Source organism: Coregonus lavaretus (assembly GCF_964263955.1).
Source record: "Coregonus lavaretus genome assembly, chromosome: 3".
Taxonomy (NCBI): domain Eukaryota; kingdom Metazoa; phylum Chordata; class Actinopteri; order Salmoniformes; family Salmonidae; genus Coregonus; species Coregonus lavaretus.
Genome location: NC_139990.1, coordinates 24,593,201 through 24,614,784, shown reverse-complemented (window position 1 = coordinate 24,614,784; position 21,584 = coordinate 24,593,201). Strand labels below are relative to the sequence as shown.

The 21,584-nt window shown below is 43.7% G+C and overlaps 1 protein-coding gene across 1 annotated transcript in view; it reads left to right on the top strand.

Moving 5' to 3' along the window:
• Positions 1-21,584, top strand: part of LOC311126891 (protein MTSS 1-like) — a gene marked incomplete at both ends in the record, with an annotated part of 47,602 nt that overhangs the window by 20,599 nt on the left and 5,419 nt on the right. The window contains 8 exons of the mRNA XM_084158583.1: positions 10,225-10,309; positions 10,554-10,645; positions 11,328-11,402; positions 11,933-11,944; positions 17,179-17,336; positions 17,929-18,036; positions 18,246-18,343; positions 18,871-19,081. Of these exons, the coding sequence (XP_084014709.1) occupies positions 10,225-10,309; positions 10,554-10,645; positions 11,328-11,402; positions 11,933-11,944; positions 17,179-17,336; positions 17,929-18,036; positions 18,246-18,343; positions 18,871-19,081 (839 nt within the window). The remainder of the gene's footprint in view (positions 1-10,224; positions 10,310-10,553; positions 10,646-11,327; positions 11,403-11,932; positions 11,945-17,178; positions 17,337-17,928; positions 18,037-18,245; positions 18,344-18,870; positions 19,082-21,584) is intronic.

Below are 21,584 nucleotides of genomic sequence, written 5' to 3'. Positions count from 1 at the left end.
GCAACAGTTCCGGAACACAATGGCCTTGTGTTAGGGTGCAGACATACCAGGAGTCTATGACAGGCATAACATCACAGACCAACACAGAACATATCCCTTGAGAAGTTACAACAATTCTGCCACCACAGTATTATCCAAGTGCTTTCTCTGGGTACTGGGTATTCAGAAAATCAGTTGAGTAACTTTGTATGCATTTAGTTTTCTTATTTGATGGGACTACATATAGGGAAACATGGTACAGTATATTGCTTCAGAGATACTGTAGTAGGGTGAATTGGCTACAGAGTAGAAGAGTAACTGAGTTCCTTTGATCCTGGGAGAGCCGTGCCTATAAGGGCATACATGTTGCTCTTTGCCACTCTATCATGCTCCCAATGTTCCTAATTTCCTAATTGTATCTGCTAATGTTTATGAAAGCGTTATAGAGCATGGCCTCAACAGGCTTCAACCATGCAGACCACACACACTTTGGCTGTGGCCCCATTCTCTTAATAGACATAAAAGCACTTGAATACAAACACTGCTTGGCAGTTATGCCCCCCCCCTCCCCTCCCACTCCTCTCTCTCTTTCTTTCTCTCTGGTCTGATATTATGAATTCATGATGGCCGGTTTGTTTAGTAGGCGTTTTACTTTCGTGGCTAGCCAGCGATCCAGAAGCCGGCCGGTCAGAAGTGTGTTCCACTCCGGAAATTGGGCCTCATTAAATCCATGCTACCCCGAGGGCACGATCACCCCCGATGCGCCAGCCTGATATTTCCATATCAGACACACATGCGTGTGTATGGGCATAGACACACTCATGTACGTGCTTGGAAACACACACACACACACGAACACACGTGCATGCGTGCATAGACACACATTAACACATGCATGCACACACAGACGCACACACACACTATGACGATGGGGCAGGAACTGATTAGGAATCTAGCAGTGCTGATTGGTAGAATGCCAGAGCGAGAGAGATGGAGAGATGGAGATGGAGAGAGAGAGATGGAGAGATGGAGATGGAGATGGAGAGATGGAGATGGAGATGGAGAAATGGATAGCTGGACGTGACCTACATCCCCCCTCATCCTGGTTCTCTGTCTAATTTCAAAGCCCCAACAGAATTAATGAAACAGACAGGAGGATATCTGGCTGCACTACAGGTTGAAGGAGAAGAGGAGGAGGAGGAGGAGGAGGAGGAGGACGACGACGAGGACAGTGGCACATTTTTCAATGGATCCTCTAATAGAGCCGTTTCCATTGGGGGATTTTTTGGCGTGTAACAAGTTGGCTGGTGTCTTCTTTGTGTCGGCGGGCCTTTTTATTTCTAACTCTCTGAGAATCACCTCAAGGTTTTTTCAATAAATTAAAGCTAATTAAAGGCGAGCGGCGTTCGGGAAGCGGCCCCACCGGTACCGCCACCGCCTCACTCACATTTCAAAGTGAATAAACATGCCAATTAACCGCCTCCCCAAAAATAAGCGCACCACGCACCAGCCCCAGCCCCTCGTGCGCCTCACCAAATAACTACGCTAATCACAGCTGATTACGAAGGCTAGGTACAGTACAGTGGCTTTGTCTCGGTAGTAAAAAGAACAACCTACGTTTAAATGCTCTCCTTTCAAACCTCCATTACTCCATAATCTTCAAGGCTGTAGCCTCTTTCTCCTTTTATTTTCTCCCTCATTTCATCACGTTTTCTCATCCACTGACTTTTATCTGGCTATAGCTCAATGTAGGCTTATCATCATAATGGTGTCCCTTCTGGTTCAGATTTGGCCTGGTAATGTGGGAAGGCCATAAAAGACTTGAGCAAGATGGGGATTAGGAGGAAACTTATTTTAGCCCCAGAGGCCTTTCAGCCGCGGCCCGGGTCGGCTCGCAACTAGGACTAAACGGTGTCACATTGTCGCGCATTAAGTCCGGTGAATAATCCCAGACCCAGATCCAGATATGTGTGTCAAAGACGGTGGGATGAAAAGAAGAGAACTAGGCCTCTGTGGCAGGGGGCTGGAAGACGACAAATGGAGTGGGAAACAAATGAAGAGATTGAAGAGAGAGGAGTGTGTGCGTATGTTGGATACTATGGGGCTTATTCGTTTAGCATTCAGCTGCAGCACACACACAGGAAACAGAGCCATGAGTGTAATGCCAATGGGTAGTAGTGACTGAGTCTGCCAGTGGAAAAGTGTTTTCCTGTCCTCACTGGGGCTTTAGCTACAGATTACTGAATTGATTTTGGTTAGAAACTAGTGACAAGAACTGGGTCATATTCATCAGGGCATGCCGTAGCAAAATGTAGCAAAAACGTTTTGCAACAGAAAACAAAAACTAGTATTTCTTATTCAGGTAATCGCTCCCTGTCCATTTTCTTCTATTTGGTGCATAATGAATATGACCCTGGAGTGAAATATGATGGGAGGGAGGAACTGGATTAATAAATGATGTTGTCTTCATTGGTTGACCCGCATAATTATATACTGCAATTCGGAAAATGTCAACAGAATCCTATTAACCTGAATGTTATTTTAAACCACACCCTAACTGCTGTACTTAACATAGATGGAATTTCATATTAGTTCCACAGTCTTCCAAGTGGCCTGCTTTGGTTTTCACAAGCCATGCCCTCACAGTTTGTCTTACGCTCACAGTTTGTGAGGCCTGTTCTGTCTCTCATAGTCATGAGCCATCCTCAAAAGCCCTTATGAGGAAATACCAAGAGGCAGTGTCTCTCGAACTCCTTGGCCCAGCCGACCCTACCCTTACTCTAGGGCTGTCTGTCTGCCTGCATTCCCATAGCCGTCCTGTCTACCACTCCTACTCTCAGCTGTCAGTAGTAATCCAGTCTCTATGCCCCCTCAGCCCTAGGCAGCTATAGGACCACCAGGTGCCAATGTACCTAATATAGAAGGGAGAGCCTTCTTCAATCTGATGGTCTGCACAGTCGCATAGACACCAAAACCTGGGTTCAAATAGCCTAATATTTGTTTTATTTCCTGAGCCTTGGATTGAGCCTGCGGGCAGGGTTTGAACTTTTGAATTTTTGGGACTAAGTACCATTGGTTCCCTTGTGCCAGATGAGCTCGATCAAGCTCAGCTTAAGTATTTGATAGATTTGTTATATTATTTGAACCCAGTTCTGATATAGACTGGACTGCAGTTTGTCTTGCAGATTCTGCACAGTCATACAAACACCACCTGTCTATGGCATGAAGATTGACCAGGCTCTACAGGGCTATAAGCTGGACTAATGGGGTGATAGGATGTGTGGGAGGGAAGGAGGTTAGGGGGTTCTTTGGGTCTTATTTAAAGAATCTTGGAGGAATGTGAAGACTGTGCCCCCACCCTTGAAGCTATTCGGAATGTGTAGTTCATTAGTTTCCGCCCTCAGTGTTTTGATGAGGAACACCCTGGGTAAGGAATTTTAAAAAGGAGTTAAGTTGACCTTGATGGCTGTAAAGAACTGATGTAACACCATGCAAGACTGTCGGAGTGATTTGATATCGACAGCTTTCAGATACTCCACCGTCTCATGATTGGGCCTGCCCATCGTCCCTCAGCCAATCAGAGCTTCCTCAGCAATAATTGTGACATGATCACAATGAGGTGTTTTTGTTGACTTCACAGGTTGTCACAACAGCGTAGCGGTGTCGCTGGTGATTTTGCAGTAGAATTTGCAAACTTTAACCTTCCTCAAATGTGAACTTCTTTTGGAAAAATAGTTATGTTTAGCTAAGAACTTAGAGCCTGTTTTTTACAGTGGCTCATATTCCTTACTTTGTCATGGCCCAGTTAACAACGTTAATAAAATGTCCGATTCCGAGGAGGAAGGGATTAGTACCACAGTGCTCTATCCATTTCCCTTGCTACAATAGGCCTCATGACAATTGACTCCACTTAAAAACAAAGTCAAAGCCAGACACATAAAATCTAAAAGAGTTAGCTTCATGGTGGTGCACTGAATCCAACCGTTGCCACGTTGTACCATCCTCATCATTTCCACTGTAAGCATGGGGTCTTTGGCGCTGTCTGGCCTCATCGCTCAGCCTCGGCCATGCCCTCATCCTCATCTGCTCCAATTCCCCGTCCCGGTTCTCTCCCTCCACCACAGGCCCCTGCGGCGCTGTGGCTGGGATGGCGCTAGCACTAACGTAGCGTCACACGCTAACACAGGCTAACACAGAGGGACAGGGACAGTTCTGCCTGCCTTCCCAGACTCCCGTCTCAGTAAAGGGTGATTGTAGGACACTGCTGTATCTAAGCAGATAGATAGGCAAGTGGTATGTTTCACTATCATAAGAAAAGCTGGGTTGTTGGTAGCTGAAATTTGGTGGTCAACAAGGAGATTATTTAGTCTTCAGTTTCAATTTCAAGTTTCCCTCCAATCAGAGCCTTCCCACTTTTACGCCCACTGACACCCACAACAATCCATTCAAAACAAACCACAGACAAAACAAAGTATACATGACTGTTTCTCATCTACAATATGCTCTTGACTCTGTTTGTATTTTCCTCCCTGAGTGGGCCTCTGACTGCCAGTAGCAGTGTGGTGAGTCTTCATCCCTGCGTTCTGCGCTTGTTTGTGGGCCCTGCCCTTGCCCAGGACACACACACTCACACACACACTCACACACTCCACAGTATCCCAGAGAGACACCACACATTCCTCATGCCCTGTCACATTTTGTGAGCAGTGGGAGAGGGAAAGGACAGCTCCATCCCTGTTACCTACTCAGGGGAAGGCTGATGCACTGACATATAGAGACAAGTGGTTGAATGGGCTTTCAGAGTAACCTAAAGAAATACATCGCAGATACTGTAGAACAACATTTGAAATAGCTAGAAGAAGAATGTGCCGTAAAGTATCACTCCCTCTGATTGTCCCATGGATCTTGATAAAGTAGTCAGTGACATACTACAATTTTATAGTAAGTAGTATGTAGATTTGCCTAATTATAAGGGCACTTCGCCATTTTTAACATCATATTCATTATCTCCAGCACCACACCAGTGTCGACATGTGAAAACGGCAATTTTCTACATTCTTTTGTCAAAAAGATAGGAAGTAACTGTCTGTTTAGAGTTAGCTAGCTATCACACGAAACATATTTGGTCACTGTGGTCACTGGGCCAAAAACATACATTAACATGCCTATCTACATTTTGCTGTCTTGTCTAGACCAGACAGAACTATGACGACACACGTTGGTAAACACATTGGACTGTTAGCGCTGGTCTGGACAAAGAGGTGAATCGATCAGGCTGATTGTCATTAAAATGCCATCAACTCTGCTGAGGTCAATACGTGTCTGACAGATGTGGCCTGTTTGGCCAGAGGGCGTTGGCCAGCCTGCAAAGTCAGTATAGCATGGCAACACTAAAGTGTATCCAAAATGGCACCCTATTCCCTCTAGAGTGCACTACTTTCCATAGGGCTCTGGTCAAAAGTAGTGCACTATATACCGTGAGGGAAAAAAGTATTTGATCCCCTGCTGATTTTGTACGTTGGCCACTCCAGGACCTTATTGTGCTTCTTCTTGAGCCACTCCTTTGTTGCCTTGGCCGTGTGTTTTGGGTCATTGTCATGCTGGAATACCCATCCACGACCCATTTTCAATGCCCTGGCTGAGGGAAGGAGGTTTTCACCCAAGATTTGATGGTGAAGTTGTCCTGTCCTCTTAGCAGAAAAACACCCCCAAAGCATAATGTTTCCACCTCCATGTTTGATGGTGGGGATGGTGTTCTTGGGGTCATAGGCAGCATTCCTCCTCCTCAAAACACGGCGAGTTGAATTGATGCCAAAGAGCTCCATTTTGGTCTCATCTGACCACAACACTTTCACCCAGATCTCCTCTGAATCATTCAGATGTTCATTGGCAAACTTCAGACGGGCATGTATATGTGCTTTCTTGAGCAGGGGGACATTGCGGGCGATGCAGGATTTCAGTCCTTCACGGCGTAGTGTGTTACCAATTGTTTTCTTGGTGACTATGGTCCCAGCTGCCTTGAGATCATTGACAAGATCCTCCCATGTAGTTCTGGGCTGATTCCTCACCGTTCTCATGATCATTGCAACTCCACGAGGTGAGATCTTGCATGGAGCCCCAGGCCGAGGGAGATTGACAGTTATTTTGTGTTTCTTCTATTTGTGAATAATCGCACCAACTGTTGTCACCTTCTCACCAAGCTGCTTGCCGAGGGTCTTGTAGCCCAATCCAGCCTTGTGTAGGTCTACAATCTTGTCCCTGACATCCTTGGAGAGCTCTTTGGTCTTGGCCATGGTGGAGAGTTTGGAATCTGATTGATTGATTGCTTCTGTGGACAGGTGTCTTTTATACAGGTAACAAACTGAGATTAGGAGCACTCGCTTTAAGAGTGTGCTCCTAATCTCAGCTCGTTACCTGTATAAAAGACACCTGGGAGCCAGAAATCTTTCTGATTGAGAGGGGGTCAAATACTTATTTCCCTTATTAAGATGCAAATCAATTTATAACATTTTTGACATGCGTTTTTCTGGACTTTTTTGTTGTTATTCTGTCTCTCACTGTTCAAATAAACCTACCATTAAAATTATAAACGGATCATTTCTTTGTCAGTGGGCAAATGTACAAAATCAGCAGGGGATCAAATACTTTTTTCCCTCACTGTAGGTAATAGGGTGCCATTTCACACAAACTCTACCAGCTTCCATTGCTCAGTATATTTCTAGCACTCTGAGAGCCTATACTGTAGCTAGCTATGTAGGTCTCTTTCTGGTTTGTAGTATATTGGAGTCATGCTTTATGTAGGTCCCTTTCAAACTAATCTGGGCCGATTGTTCCGCAACTAGATCAAAACCTTCCTTGTAAAAGCTTTCCATATGAAGTTTGTTGTTAGTGTCTGTCTATTAAGTTTATTAGCATTTGGTGAATAATTTGTAATCTACAAATGATACATCAGCATAAACAGTTACTATTTGTTTTCAATAGGAATAGGCTATGTCTATAGGTTTCTATTGAAATGCTATGTCATACTACAAAGACCTGACATATAGATATATCAGAGGCAATCTTCCTCCTGCATCAAAGAGGTGGAGAGAAGAGGTAACTCACAGAAGGCGCGTGAAGGGAAGTGGGAAGGGGCGTGAGGAGAGGGTGAGAAAGAGGGGAGGTGTTGCTGCAATGCAGTGTTCACCATACCACAGTGCCCCCATGTCACAGCTATTAATAAGGAGTGCTATTCCATACATCAGCTATTCAGGAGGGATCCTGGCAACCAGAGCCCCCGCACAAACCAACTGGGTTATTTATAGATTTGGGGGTCAGGAGATTTTTTAGAGACTGGCAGTGTAGGGGTGGGACTTCACATACTAGGAGTAGGAGCAGTGTGTATGTGCGTGTGTGGTGGGGGTGTGAAGAGATTGGTGTGCGTGTTTGCGTGCCTGCATGTCCACGTATGTGTGTGTGTGTGTGTGTGTGTGTGTGTGTGTGTGTGTGTGTGTGTGTGTGTAGCAGGAAATATGTCCGGAATTTTCCAAACCTCTTCTGGATTTCAATTAGATGTAAACAGACCACCACCAAAGTATTGTAGCATATAAACACTGCTCCTTATGTAAGATAGTGAACAAAGGACAGTGTAGAGAAAGATTTGAATTGTAACAACTGTGGCATAATGTGTTAGGGAGGAGCTGGAGCTTTATTACAGATGGATGCCGTTCAGCAGAGGAAGTCCGATACATTTGTTCTGTAGAGAGAGAGAGAGAGAGAGAGAGAGAGAGAGAGAGAGAGAGAGAGAGAGAGAGAGAGAGAGAGAGAGAGAGAGAGAGAGAGAGAGAGAGAGAGAGAGAGAGAGAGAGAGAGAGAGAGAGAGAGAGAGAGAGAGAGAGAGAGAGAGAGAGAGAGAGAGAGAGAGAGAGAGAGAGAGAGAGAGAGAGAGAGAGAGAGAGATTCATTCATGTTGACTGCTGCTGTCTCCATGGCAACTCTCGAGCATCATGGGGTGGAAAAATTGTATTTTCCCTTTTGTTGCTGTCTGGCCTTTTGCAAGAGACCTGTCATATTGACAAGGCACTGAGGTGCTTACATTAGAAAAACACAACTTTTCACTGCTTCTACAGCAATGCACAGATTTTAATGGCAGTGGAGCAAGTGCTAGGCTAGGATAGGATATAACTTTATTAATCCATCTGCAGCTAACTTCTGAGTTTGGCAGCATAAGCTCCTATAAGAGAAAAACCTTACAGTTATAGATCTGAATGTCCAGTGGGTACTTGAAAATAAAGAGCCCCATGTTACACACAGACATGGACGATACATAATAGGAGAGGGGTGAACAGAAATCCCCCTAACAATTGTTGAGCTAAAGGAGCACTTTACAGATGTAGGATCTTAATATGAGCCAGTTTGCTACAGCAGGAAAAACATCCTGCTGCAACAGGAAATGTGAATTAGTGGATTATAATTCATGGACATTTTTATAGGGGTTGATACATTTTTCGTAAGGGAAAATCAAGTCTGAAATTTCAAATTACAAACTTCAGAAGCCTTTTTAAAAGTGATCCTGCAACAGGCTGATCTAATTAAGATCCTACAGCTGTACATAATACTGTAACACAAAACCCCAACCCCCTTAAAATAATGTAACTCCCCCATTCATTTTCAATTGCTTTACATGGCCAATCTCTGCAGATGGAAATATCGGTTAGAAATACCATACCATACAATAACATATGGAAATATCATACCATAGCACATTATTATATTTATTTTAATGCAATAGTAGATGGATGGTAGAGTGGTTATACAAACATAGTGATGACAGCCAGACAGCCAATACACAGAAACCTACTGAATGATGGATGAGGAAGATATGAAAAGGAGCTTAGAACTTGAGAAGGGATAATGTGAACCATGGCTGATGATTGTGAGCGCCAGTTCCTGGTTGGATGAATTGACATGAATGGTCTTTTAATAATTAAACGACTTAACCCTAGCTATGGATATTGAAATACTTCCTAGGAGATCAGTGACAGTCCGATTAAATGTATTTCGAGTATGAAATGGATTTGAGAAACATCATCAGAGCTTGTACTGAATTGGGTAAAATACTGTAGAAAAACTCACTTATTTTACAGTAATGACTAAATGCACAAGCTCTTTTCTGCATTGCCCACGGTTTGAAATGATGGTCATCAGCAGTGGATGCAAGTGCAGCAATACAATACAAAACCCAATAGATTAGTTACAGTGTGTCTGGCCATTCCATTGTCCACTGCACCATTGAATCACACACCCACTTGTTATAATGGGATGTTTCTGAAGAACTTCCTCCTCCATAGAGCAGCCTGGGTCTTTACTGATGAGGCCTGAAGTCCGAGGAACAATAACCCAGGAGGGAGTCTCTGTCTGGGGAGAGAGTGGCCATCTGTCCCCTGGTGCCTGCATAGCTATTAGGCACTGCTAGTCTGCTACTGTTGAGTGCTAATCAGTCAGTACAGGGGGGTCAGGAGGGGGTGTGGCTTTTTTACTGTCCCAGGGGAAATGTGGAAGATGACACAACTTTTTCTTCTGGCGAGGAATTTTTCAACACTTCGCACCCTCCTCTACTCCGTCCTTTTTTTCTGGAGAGGTGAGGTCATAGGCTTTGTTTGCTTTTCACTAAAAACCCTAACGGTCACACTTAAGTGATTAGGGCTCTGTGTGTGTGTGTGTGTGTCAGTGAGTGATGCAATGAAGAGTGTGCTACCTCTCCCCCAGCAAGCTCCTCCTGATAGTCCTAAACTTAGACAGACCAGGCCAAATGGGACGGGTGTGTTTAAAAGTAGTAGCAATTTGAGAAACCTAAGTGATGTACGCTGACTGTCTTTTGACCCCTGTCAAAAGGACATATCACTAACTCTGTTGCTTCAGCCTTCCACTGTGAAACTAACTCTCCTGTTGATGTACATATTTGGACACTGTAGGAGTCATAGACGGCGTACTGTTATGTTGTCCTCCAATGCCAAGGGATACAGCATCCAACTACTGTACGTTATGAGATACTTATATTTCACTTACAGCGTTTTTCACAGTAGCACTCTTACGGCTCTACCAGTTCTTTGAAACTGTAACACAAAGCGAATTACAATGGAATCGGTTGTAAATGTTCATACTTCTATGCATGCTCTGAATGTTTGTGATTTAGCTCACAAATACAGTCGTGAACCCTCTTCAACAGACTCTGCCTGACAGATTGTGTTGTTGGTCTGGTTTCAGGTGGCACCAGAGACATCGGTTCAGCCCTCACCAGGATGTGTATGAGGCACCGGAGCATTGAGGCCAAGCTCAGGCAGTTTTCCATGTGAGTCCCTGTCTCCTCCACCTCTCCATTCTGCCTTTTCTCTCTCTATTCCACCATTAGCTCATGTTGTGGAGAGAGTGAAATAAGCAGAATGAAATGAGGAGATTAAATTGTGTACATAGTGCCTAAACACACACCACACACCTAGAGGAATACACTAAATAATTAGTATTTTGTAGCAATTTCTCTGCTACAGATCGTTATTCTCCGCTCTGTTTGACTTGAGTTGTAATCCCAACCCAAGGGTTTTCATCGACTGCCTGATTAACCCTCTGCAAGACCAGATGGAGGAGTGGAAGAGAGTGGCCAACACTCTGGACAAGGACCACGCCAAAGGTAGGGGCTGTACACACACACACACACACACACACACACACACACACACACACACACACACACACACACACACACACACAGTATACTACCTCCTACCACTACAACACACACATACACTTTCTCAAACCTCTCCATATTACACTCTATACTCCTTCACCCCATTATTGCCTGCAGTGCTACAGTATAATGGTTAGCTAGATATCTCCCTTTATAATCCATTTAGGTCAGAACACGCCGTTTCCCCTTCAGCAGGTAAACCTTCAGAGGCTCTCCAGAGCGAGCCATCAAATCACAAAGATACTAGTCTTTTATCAGTTCAAAATAAAAGCTTCCATTGTGTTTAAAGGCATTATTTTGCTTAGTCAACAGTTCAATAGTGCTTTTATGTGCTTCAACTAACCACCTCAAACCCAATCCCCCTCTCCGCTCAGTAATACCCAACCTAAGAGTTCAGTTCTCCACTTAGAGAAACAACGAGTGCTCCCTCGTTGCAGGGTTTGTTTCCAGCCACAGCTTATCATAATGAAGTTAAGATGGAAAGCGCGTCCCTCAGAACAAAGATCAATGAGATGTTATTCCTTTTTAGGAGTCGCCCCCATTTTGGGTGTGCACCGCACTTCAAAGCACTGACAATGGCAATGTGCGACACGTTGTGTCCGCTGTGTTTCCCTTCCTTCCGCAGAGTACAAGAAAGCCCGTCAGGAGATCAAAAAGAAATCCTCCGACACTCTCAAGCTGCAGAAGAAGGCAAAGAAAGGTACTGTGACTCTGAGGATGCCTGGTGTCTGGTTTGGACTTCTTATGACTGGAACTAGAACTTCTGAACTTATGACTTTGACTTTGAAGCTAAATCCGATTTTGGGGTGGCGGAAGGAAACAAAAGTGTTGATACTGAATTCTACCAAGACACATCTCATACTGTCCCAGGTGACTTGCCAAAGGGCCAGAATAGTAATGGGTTGAGAGGCAGCTGAGCCACATATTTTTGGTAAGTTATGTGTCTGGATTTAAGGAGGGACTATATTGTGCAAATAACAGGATAGGATAGAATAGTACTCCTTGCTGCATCTTAGCAAATCCATTGGATTTTATTACAGACTTTATGTCTTTACGATTTTGGGCCAAAATATAATATACTGGGCAAGATGATAAGGAACTGTGACCATTCTGCAACCTGTAGCCATTCAAGAACAGGTCCCCTTCTCCTGGGTCTAAACTGACTGAGATTTCTCCTCTCTGCTCCAACAACTGCCATGTTGCATCCGATCACGCCCCTGTTCTTTCCAGCTGACGTGTTCGGTAAGTCGCTGCCCCCTCTAGCTCCCTTTGTGTCACGGTTCTCTGTTGACCTGTTGACCTCCGTTGACCTTTCCCACCTGTGTGTGGTCTCGTCCCCGTCCCCCCACACCCTGACCCCTGTCACATTGTTTACTGGTCTGTTTCATATTGTGCGGTCACATTCCTCACTCAAGGGTTAAAAATCTCCTGAATGCCCAAAATAGTTCATCTCCTTGCTTCTCTTACTCTTCCGGTCTCCCCTGAGGTCCCCTCCCCCACCCACTACCCTCACTGTGTCATGAGTTTGGTCTGCTTCCAAATATACCTCACTGACTCCCTTGGGCTTTTGGCTGCAGCTTAATTTTGTATCATCAGGGGAGATCGGGACTGCGGCAAAGTCACTCAATAATTGTGGAGTTCATTATTTGTCTGGCTACAACATACAGGTAAATGCCAAAATAAAGGAAACACCAACATAAAGTGTCTTAATAGGGCGTTGGCCCACCACAAGCTGCCCGAACAGCTTCAATGTGCCTTGGCAAAGATTCTACAAGTATCTGGAACTCTATTGGAGGGATGCGACACCATTCTTCCACAATAAAGTCCATAAGATTTTATGGTGGTGGGAAAACTGTCTCAGGCGCCGCTCCAGAATCTCCCATAAGTGTTCAATTGGGTTGAGTGTTCAATTGAGTGTGTGTCTCTGGTGACTGACACACACACACCCACACACACACACTATGCTCCTTTGAGACCCCTTTTTCAAAGTCACTGAGATCTCTTCTTCTATCCATGGTAGCCAAAATAATGGGCAACTGGGCATTTTTATACATGACCCTAAGCATGATGGGATGTTAATTGCTTAATTAACTCAGGAACCACACCTGTGTGGAAGCTCCTGCTTTCAATATACTTTGTATCCCTCATTTATTCAAGTGTTTGCTTTATTTTGGCAGTTACATGTAGATCTCCTCTGAAACCCAGCCAACAATCAGGGCCTCTTCTTTGACAGCTCTGATATGATCTAGATTTGGGAGAAGTTTGTCAAGAAAATATCTTGTTGTTTAGAGTCATGTTTTGATCTGACTCCTGCACTGTCTCACCCTGACCATATCCTGCCTGTTATGAAACCAAGTACTGCTTTTGATCTGACTCCTGCACTGTCTCACCCTGACCATATCCTGCCTGTTATGAAACCAAGTACAGCTTTTGATCTGACTCCTGCACTGTCTCACCCTGACCATATCCTGCCTGTTATGAAACCAAGTACTGCTTTTGATCTGACTCCTGCACTGTCTCACCCTGACCATATCCTGCCTGTTATGAAACCAAGTACAGCTTTTGATCTGACTCCTGCACTGTCTCACCCTGACCATATCCTGCCTGTTATGAAACCAAGTACTGCTTTTGATCTGACTCCTGCACTGTCTCACCCTGACCATATCCTGCCTGTTATGAAACCAAGTACTGCTTTTGATCTGACTCCTGCACTGTCTCACCCTGGCCATATCCTGCCTGTTATGAAACCAAGTACTGCTTAGTTTGTATCTTGTATTGTGATATATGTGTTTACAGAATTTTTAGAGTTTAGGAGTATATCATTCTTGTTTGAAGAGGTTTGGAATGTTGTTATATTCAATGTGAGAGAATGATACAACATTGTGAATGGTACCCCTTTGCATGCATTCGCCAAACACAAATAATTTTCAAGTACTATGAAAAACTAGACATTGGCCTTTTGAACCAGTCTGTTTGTCTGTTTTAGTAGCATAAAAGGCCTATTATGATTATAAACAAGGCCATATTATCCTGACCGTCAAAAGAGTTTGATTTCCAGCTTCAATCTCACCTGTAAGACAAAACAAACAGGACCGAGAACTGACCCCTGAGGAACCTCAGATGTGGTCAAACAGGACCGAGAACTGACCCCTGAGGAACCTCAGATGTGGTCAGAGCTCTCTGGTTCAATAGTCTCCCTAGCCTGTTATATAGCGCAGGGAAACTCCCCCAGTGCATTGCTATGAGTGCAATGAGAGCAATGGAGAGCGGAAACATGCCGAATGTGATCCTTCAGCGCACAGTAAATACTGTGGGAAACCAAACGTTGCATTCTGTGTCCCGTGAAGGAATTCGTCTGCAGTACTTTCCCTGGAAAATAAGAAGGGGTCTCCATCTATCTAGCCTTAACCACATAACTAGTACTGGCTCTTCTGAGAAATGTAAAACTTTAATTGCATGTTTATGTCCGTAAAGCCTACAGAGGAGATTACTGAACGTTTCTCTACCAGTTCAGACTAGAGTTCTATTCTTTTAGCACACAATGTCTTGATACATAATCTACTTTGATTGTGTTCTTAAAGGCCCTGTGCATTCAAAAACGTGATTTTCCTGTGTTTTATGTATATTTCCACACTATGAGGTTGGAATAGTGAATGATATAATATAATATGCCATTTAGCAGACGCTTTTATCCAAAGCGACTTACAGTCATGCGTGCATAAAAAATGTTTTGTGTGTATGGGTGGTCCCGGGGATTGAACCCACTACCTTGGCGTTCCAAGCGCCGTGCTCTACCAGCTGAGCTACAGAGGACCACAATAAGAAAGAGTAAGAAAGAGTTCCAAACAGGGTTGGAAATGAACACCCGCTACCCGCCAAATGCGGGTAGATTTTATCATTGGCGGGTAAGAATGTCTATTTCTCCAGCCATATTGGCGGGTGGTCACACAGAGGATTTGGGAATTTATTTTGTAGAATTTTATTTGTTGGTCGAATTGACAAGAAAGGCTACTAAAGTGTGACTTTGTCCTCGTGTTTCTTGGCCAGTTACATTGTTTTGTTCACACGCTAGGTTAGTTGCTGCAACTGTCTGCTGCTAGGAAGGCATCACAGTCAGAGATTTTTTTCATCACAGACAAACGAGTGCCCAAGTTATCACAGTAAAGGTCCGTCCCTTAAAGGGGCGGCTGGACATTTTTGTCTCACCGAATGGTTATGCTTGATTGAGCATGGATCACTCCTAAAAACATTTATTCATGAACTTTTAGTAATTTCTTATTATTAAAACACTAAAATACTTAAATTGTTCTCCTAGATTTATTTGTGTGCTTTTACATTTTTACTTAGTGATGTACTCCTTGTAGAAAACTGTCCACGTAGACCGTAGAGCCCTGAACTATAATAATGAATAAGCCATATCACTCAGCCTTTTGTGGCAGGGTTGGAACTCTGTTGATTCTTGATGATCGGTTGTAGAACTGTTTATATGTTTTTACTATTGGGGCAGCAGGTAGCTTAGTGGTTAAGAGCGTTGTGCCAGTAACTGAAAGGTCGCTGGTTCTAATCCCCGAGCCAACTAGGTGAAAAATCTGTCGATGTGCCCTTGAGCAAGGCACTTAACCCTAATTGCTCATGTAAGTCGCTCTGGATAAGAGTGTCTACTAAAAATGTATCTATACTGAACAAAAATATAAACGCAAGGTGTTGGTCTCATGTTTGATGTGCTGAAATAAAAGATCCCATACATTTTCCATACGCACAGAAAGCTTATTTAGCTCAAATTTTGCACACAAATTTGTTTATATCCCTGTTAGTGAGCATTTCTCATTTGCCAAGATAATCCATCCACCTTACAGGTGTGGCATATCAAGAACCTTATGCTGGGGAAAACCGAAGAATTTCTGCACAAACTGTCAGAAACGTCTCAGGGAAGCTCATCTGCGTGCTCGTCGTCCTCACCAGTGTGCGAAAGGTTTGCTGATGTCAACGTTGTGAACAGAGTGCCCCATGGTGGCGGTGGGGTTATGGTATGGGCAGGCATAAGCTACGGACCATGAACACAATTGCATTTTATCAATGGCAATTTGAATGTACAGAGATACCGTGACGAGATCCTGAGGCCCATTTTCATGCCATTCATCCACCGCCATCAGCTCATGTTTCAGCATGATAATGCACAGCCCCATGTGCATTACACAATTCCTGGAAACTGAAAATGTCCCAGTTCTTATATGGCCTGCATACTCACCAGACATGTCACCCATTCTATTTTTGTTCAGTGTAAATTATTTATTTGAACATACATTGGTTTAAAGACACAGGTCATAACAATTTAATTTAATTTAATTAAGCAATATACCCCATTACTTTTTACTCGTAATACAATTTTTTTGTTGTTGGGAAAAACAGAAAGCATGCTCATCCATTTATATGTATATATTTTTTAGTCCTAGCATAATTCTCGCTTGAGAAATTGATCTTTGCTAAGAAGCTATTTTTGTTTCTTTTTGACCATTTTAATTGAAAACAATCACAAGTCATTGTTACCAATAAATAATTTGATATTGAGATAAAAAACGGCTGCATTGGACGTTTAAATAACAAATGTGACACTTTTATATTAAAACACGGCTAGATTTTTGAATGTCAGTAAAACCAAAAACACTGATTTGATATGTTTAAGCGGTTGAATTTGAGAGGGTAAAATGTCCAAATCAGAACAATGCTCCATTTTGTGAAGAGCGATTACTTAAGTGGGGGGGGGGGGGGGACAATATCCTGCTATAACTGTACCTTGCCTAGGGCAATGGTTCTTCAGTGTGTTCCTGAATCCTAAGTTTGTGTAATATTGTGAGGGTGTGACCCTGATGTAAACACCAACCGGTTCCACAGCATGATTTGATTTGTGCTTGAGATAGCACTGTGAGGATTGCACTCATAGATATAAATTGTCTATGATTACACTGACCATTAGTGATCAAAAGATTAAGCGTGAAGTAGTACAAGGGATTGGTGGGAATTGTAATTACGAAGAGGGTTGGGACTGTGGTGATGGTTATATCTATATTTACATTTTAGTCATTTAGCAGACGCTCTTATCCAGAGCGACTTACAGGAGCAATTAGGGTTAAGTGCCTTGCTCAAGGGCACATCGACAGATTTTTCACCTAGTTGGCTCGGGGATTAGAACCAGCGACCTTTCGGTTACTGGCACAATGCTCTTAACCACTAAGCTACCTGCCATATATCTAATGATGATGATGATGACGACTGAAAACCACAATTCAGTTAAAACATATCTTTAAGAGTCTATTCGTGCTGTTTTCACCTCAGAATTCCTTGTACAGTCCACACAAACATCTGGTTTGAGACTGAATGTAGATTATGCTGCTGTGTACTTAGCTGTGTACTTTGTCTTCCTAACCCTAAGTTAGCATAAAACTAACAAAGATGGTTGTTGTGTGTGTGTGCCGCAGGTCGGGGGGACATCCAGCCCCAGCTGGACAGTGCCATGCAGGACATCAGTGATAAGTACCTGCTGCTGGAGGAGACAGAGAAGCAGGCGGTCAGGAAGGCCCTGGTGGAGGAGAGGAGCCGCTTCTGCACCTTAGTCTCCATGCTGAGGCCTGTCGTGGTGAGTCCCGACCAACAGTCTGTGTAGTCAAACACACATCATTTGTTAGGGGGTTCTGGGCTGAAGAAAACATGTAGAAATGAAGTAGGACCCGCTTAACAATTGCTCCAACACATTATTACCAATCATGTTGTTCCAACAAATTAGTTCCAACCAATAGCGTATTTGTTATGGACGTTAATATACAGTACACTTTGTGCGCCCAAACAACCATCTCATCCTTTAAGGTGAACTATTTGGCGATTTTTGATGAAGGTGTATGTGACCCAAATGTTGCATCTGAGTAAATGTTTATTCTGTAAGTATACACAATCTGCGGTAATCCATGCTGGTCAGTTTACTTTAGTTTTTGCTTCTCCCATGCACCTGTGAACGTGATTAATGTAGTCTATTCTAAGTTTTTCTATTGCCATTGAGTCTTGCTCTCCAAAGAGATTTTGAAAATCCCAGTAGAGAGGGATGACCTGCTTCAATTCACTGAAGTCTAAAAGTAGAGCTATTGTCAATGGAGAACAAGCTCTAATTTTAAATGTATACCACATTTATAAGCTAGCACAAGCCCTTACAGCAACCCGCCATTCTTGTTCATCAGGAAGAGGAGATGTCGATGTTGGGGGAGATCACTCACCTGCAGACTCTCACTGATGACCTGAAGGCTCTGACCATGGACCCCCACAAGCTGCCCCCTGCCAGCGAGCAGGTCAGTGATTTGGTCCGCACTCTCAGGACAGGGCTAAAATAGTCCTCTTTTTGTCCTGGATAACGGTGAGTGTCTCTGTGTTACTGATTCACATGATTGGAGGTACAATGGTAAAGAAATCAATTTCCCTCTAGAAATAGGGCTGCCAATTGCTTTTTTACAAGATGTTTTGTTCATAAATTCCCTTGTTCTGATGTTCTTCCTCCAAGGTCATTCTGGACCTGAAGGGATCTGAGAGCAGCTGGTCCTACCAGACCCCTCCTTCCTCCCCCAGCACCACAGCATCCAGGAAGTCCAGCATGTGCAGGTTAGTGAGCATGCCCAATAATCACCACTACTACACTACTACACCCAAACCTCTCAACTGGTTGAGAACATAGTAGGGATTGGGAGTGACGCATCAGCCTCGCATTCAGTCCTCCTACGCCATCTTCTGTATTGGAGGTGGTACTGCAGCTTTGGCATTATTGCTATAATTGGGATGTTTACAAATGTGAGGCCGCAGTGGCCTTTCCGAAATGAATGAGTCAACTGTCTCAATACTTTTCGAAGAGGCGTGTTGTGTGAGGCATTAGGGCCAAAGAAACCATCCAATTTGTGTTCCAGGCGAGCTTGTTAGCGACCTCTGCTTGTGGCTGGCGCTGTAACATATTCAAACTGTAGCTGTTTGAAATTACCTAGTAACAGTCTTAAAAAACCTTAAAATGTAAATATTGTTTTGAATCAATATTTTTGTCATCTATTTACATAGTTTAACCAGGCATTTCAGTTGAGAACCAGTTACCAATATCCGTTAGTAACCAAAAGACGGTGTTCTCTCCTTGTCTCTCGCAGTAGTCTGAACAGCGTCAACAGCAGCGACTCTCGCTCCAGCGGCTCTCACTGCCACTCCCCCACCTCCCACTACCGCTACCGGAGCTCCGCCCTCCCTCAGCAAGGCCCCGCCCGCCTCTCCAGTGTCTCCTCCCACGACTCTGGCTTCATCTCCCAGGATGCCTACCAGTCCAAGTCGCCCTCGCCCATGCCCCCTGACACCCACCCACAGGTACTACAGAGAGACGAGCCTGAGAACAGGAACTTGTGTTGACAATATGACTCTGGTCACATTGGTGTTATGGCTGCTTTATCTACACCCCTCAAACAGACATATTACAGAAACCTTAAACCACTAAGAAGCAGTAACATACTGTATGAACTAAAACATATGCACACACACAGTAACAGAGGCATTGTATTCCACCCGACACTTCAGACTCCCAACCTGGGCTCTGTTACTGGTCAGAGACAATCCTCCCAGGTTGCTAGGTAACGGGGCTCATTAGAGACAGCAGCGGTGGCATCACTGTGATGAGTCACCCTCACATTCACAGCCCCATTACCTTACATAGACCACTAGAACCACAGGGGTGAGCAGCTGGGAGCTAGCCCAACAGCCAGGCACCCTGCTCACAGACCCAACACACAGCTGGGTCTGATTGATTGCGCACCCACGCATACACACAAAGTGTGTGTTTAGTCACTGATAATGTAAAGACCTTATATACTGTATACCTGTATGACAACTACAGTGTTGCTTAGATACAAGATAAGGCTTGTGTGGTCTTAGTGGTGGCTGGAAGTACACTACCGGTCAAAAGTTTTAGAACACCTACTCATTCAAGGGTTTTTCTTTATTTTTACTATTTTCTACATTGTAGAATAATACTGAATACATCAAAACTGGTAGAGCACGGCACTTGTAACGCCAAGGTAGTGGGTTCGATCCCCGGGACCACCCATACACAAAAATGTATGCACGCATGACTGTAAGTCGCTTTGGATAAAAGCGTCTGCTAAATGGCATATTAATTAATTAATTAATATTAATTAATGTAGTAACCAAAAAATATTCTTCAAATAGCAACCCTTTGCCTTGATGACAGCTTTGCACACTCTTGGCATTCTCTCACCAGCATCACCTGGAATGCTTTTCCAACAGTCTTGAAGGAGTTCCCACATATGCTGAGCACTTGTTGGCTGCTTTTCCTTCACTCTGCGGTCCGACTCATCCCAAACCATTTCAATTGGGTTGAGGTCGGGGGATTGTGGAGTCCAGGTCAACTGATGCAGCACTCCATCACTCTCCTTCTTGGTAAAATAGCCCTTACACAGCCTGGAGGTGTGTTGGGTCATTGTCCTGTTGAAAAACAAATGGTAGTCCCACTAAGCACAAACCAGATGGGATGGCGTATCGCTGCAGAATGCTGTGGTAGCCATGCTGGTTAAGTGTGCCTTGAATTTAAATAAATCACAGACAGTGTCACCAGCAAAGCACCCCCACACCATACACCTCCTTCTCCATTCTTTACGGTGGGAAATACACATGCTGAGATCATCCGTTCACCCACACCGCGTCTCACAAAGACACGGCGGTTGGAACCAAAAATCTCCAATTTGGACTCCAGACCAAAGGACAAATTTCCACCGGTCTAATGTCCATTGCTCTTGTTTCTTGGCCCAAGCAAGTCTCTTCTTATTATTGGTGTCCTTTAGTAGAGGTTTCTTTGCAGCAAGTCTCCTCTGAACAGTTTATGTTGACATGTGTCTGTTACTTGAACTCTGTGAAACATTTATTCAGGCTGCAATTTCTGAGGCTGGTAACTCTAATGAACTTATCCTCTGCAGCAGAGGTACCTCTGGGTCTTCCATTCCTGTGGTGGTCCTCATGAGAGCCAGTTTCATCACAGCGCTTGATGGTTTTTGCGACTGCACTTTTTTTCGTATTGACTGACCTTCATGTCTTAAAGTAATGATGGACTGTCTTTTATCTTTGCTTATTTGAGCTGTTCTGCCATAATATGGACTTTACCAAATAGGGCTATCTTCTGTATACCCCCCTACCTTGTCACAACACAACTGATTGGCTCAAACGCGTTAAGAAGGAAATAAATTCCACAAATTAACTTTTAAGAAGGCACACCTGTTAATTGAAATGCAGGTGACTACCTCATGAAGCTGGTTGAGAGAATGCCAAGAGTGTGCAAAACTGTCATTAAGGCAAAGGGTGGCTATTTTTGAAGAATCTCAAATATATAAATATATTTTGATTTGTTTAACACTTTTTTGGTTACTACATGATTCCATATGTGTTATTTCATAGATGTATGTCTTCACTATTATTCTACAATGTAGAAAATAGTAAAAATAAAGAAAAACCCTTGAATGAGTAGGTGTTATAAACCTTTTTACCTGTAGTGTATAGCTATGCTTGCTTTGTTGGTGCTCAATTCAAACAATGCCCTCTTAGTTCTAATTACCACTGAAATGGCTGTGCTATGTGGAAGGCTTTTAATGGCTGAAAAGCTCTGATGTTTTCTGCACTGTGTACATAAGCTCATAGGTGCTCACCCCGACCCCCCCACCTTAGACTCAGCACCTATGACTCTACTATTATTAATACAGTCCATTGTAATCTCTGCATCTGCATACTGTTAGCTGTTTAGTGTGTAACAAGTCACGCTTATTTGCATAACTTTCATGCTTTGCCGTAGTGCTTATAGCTTTTTCAT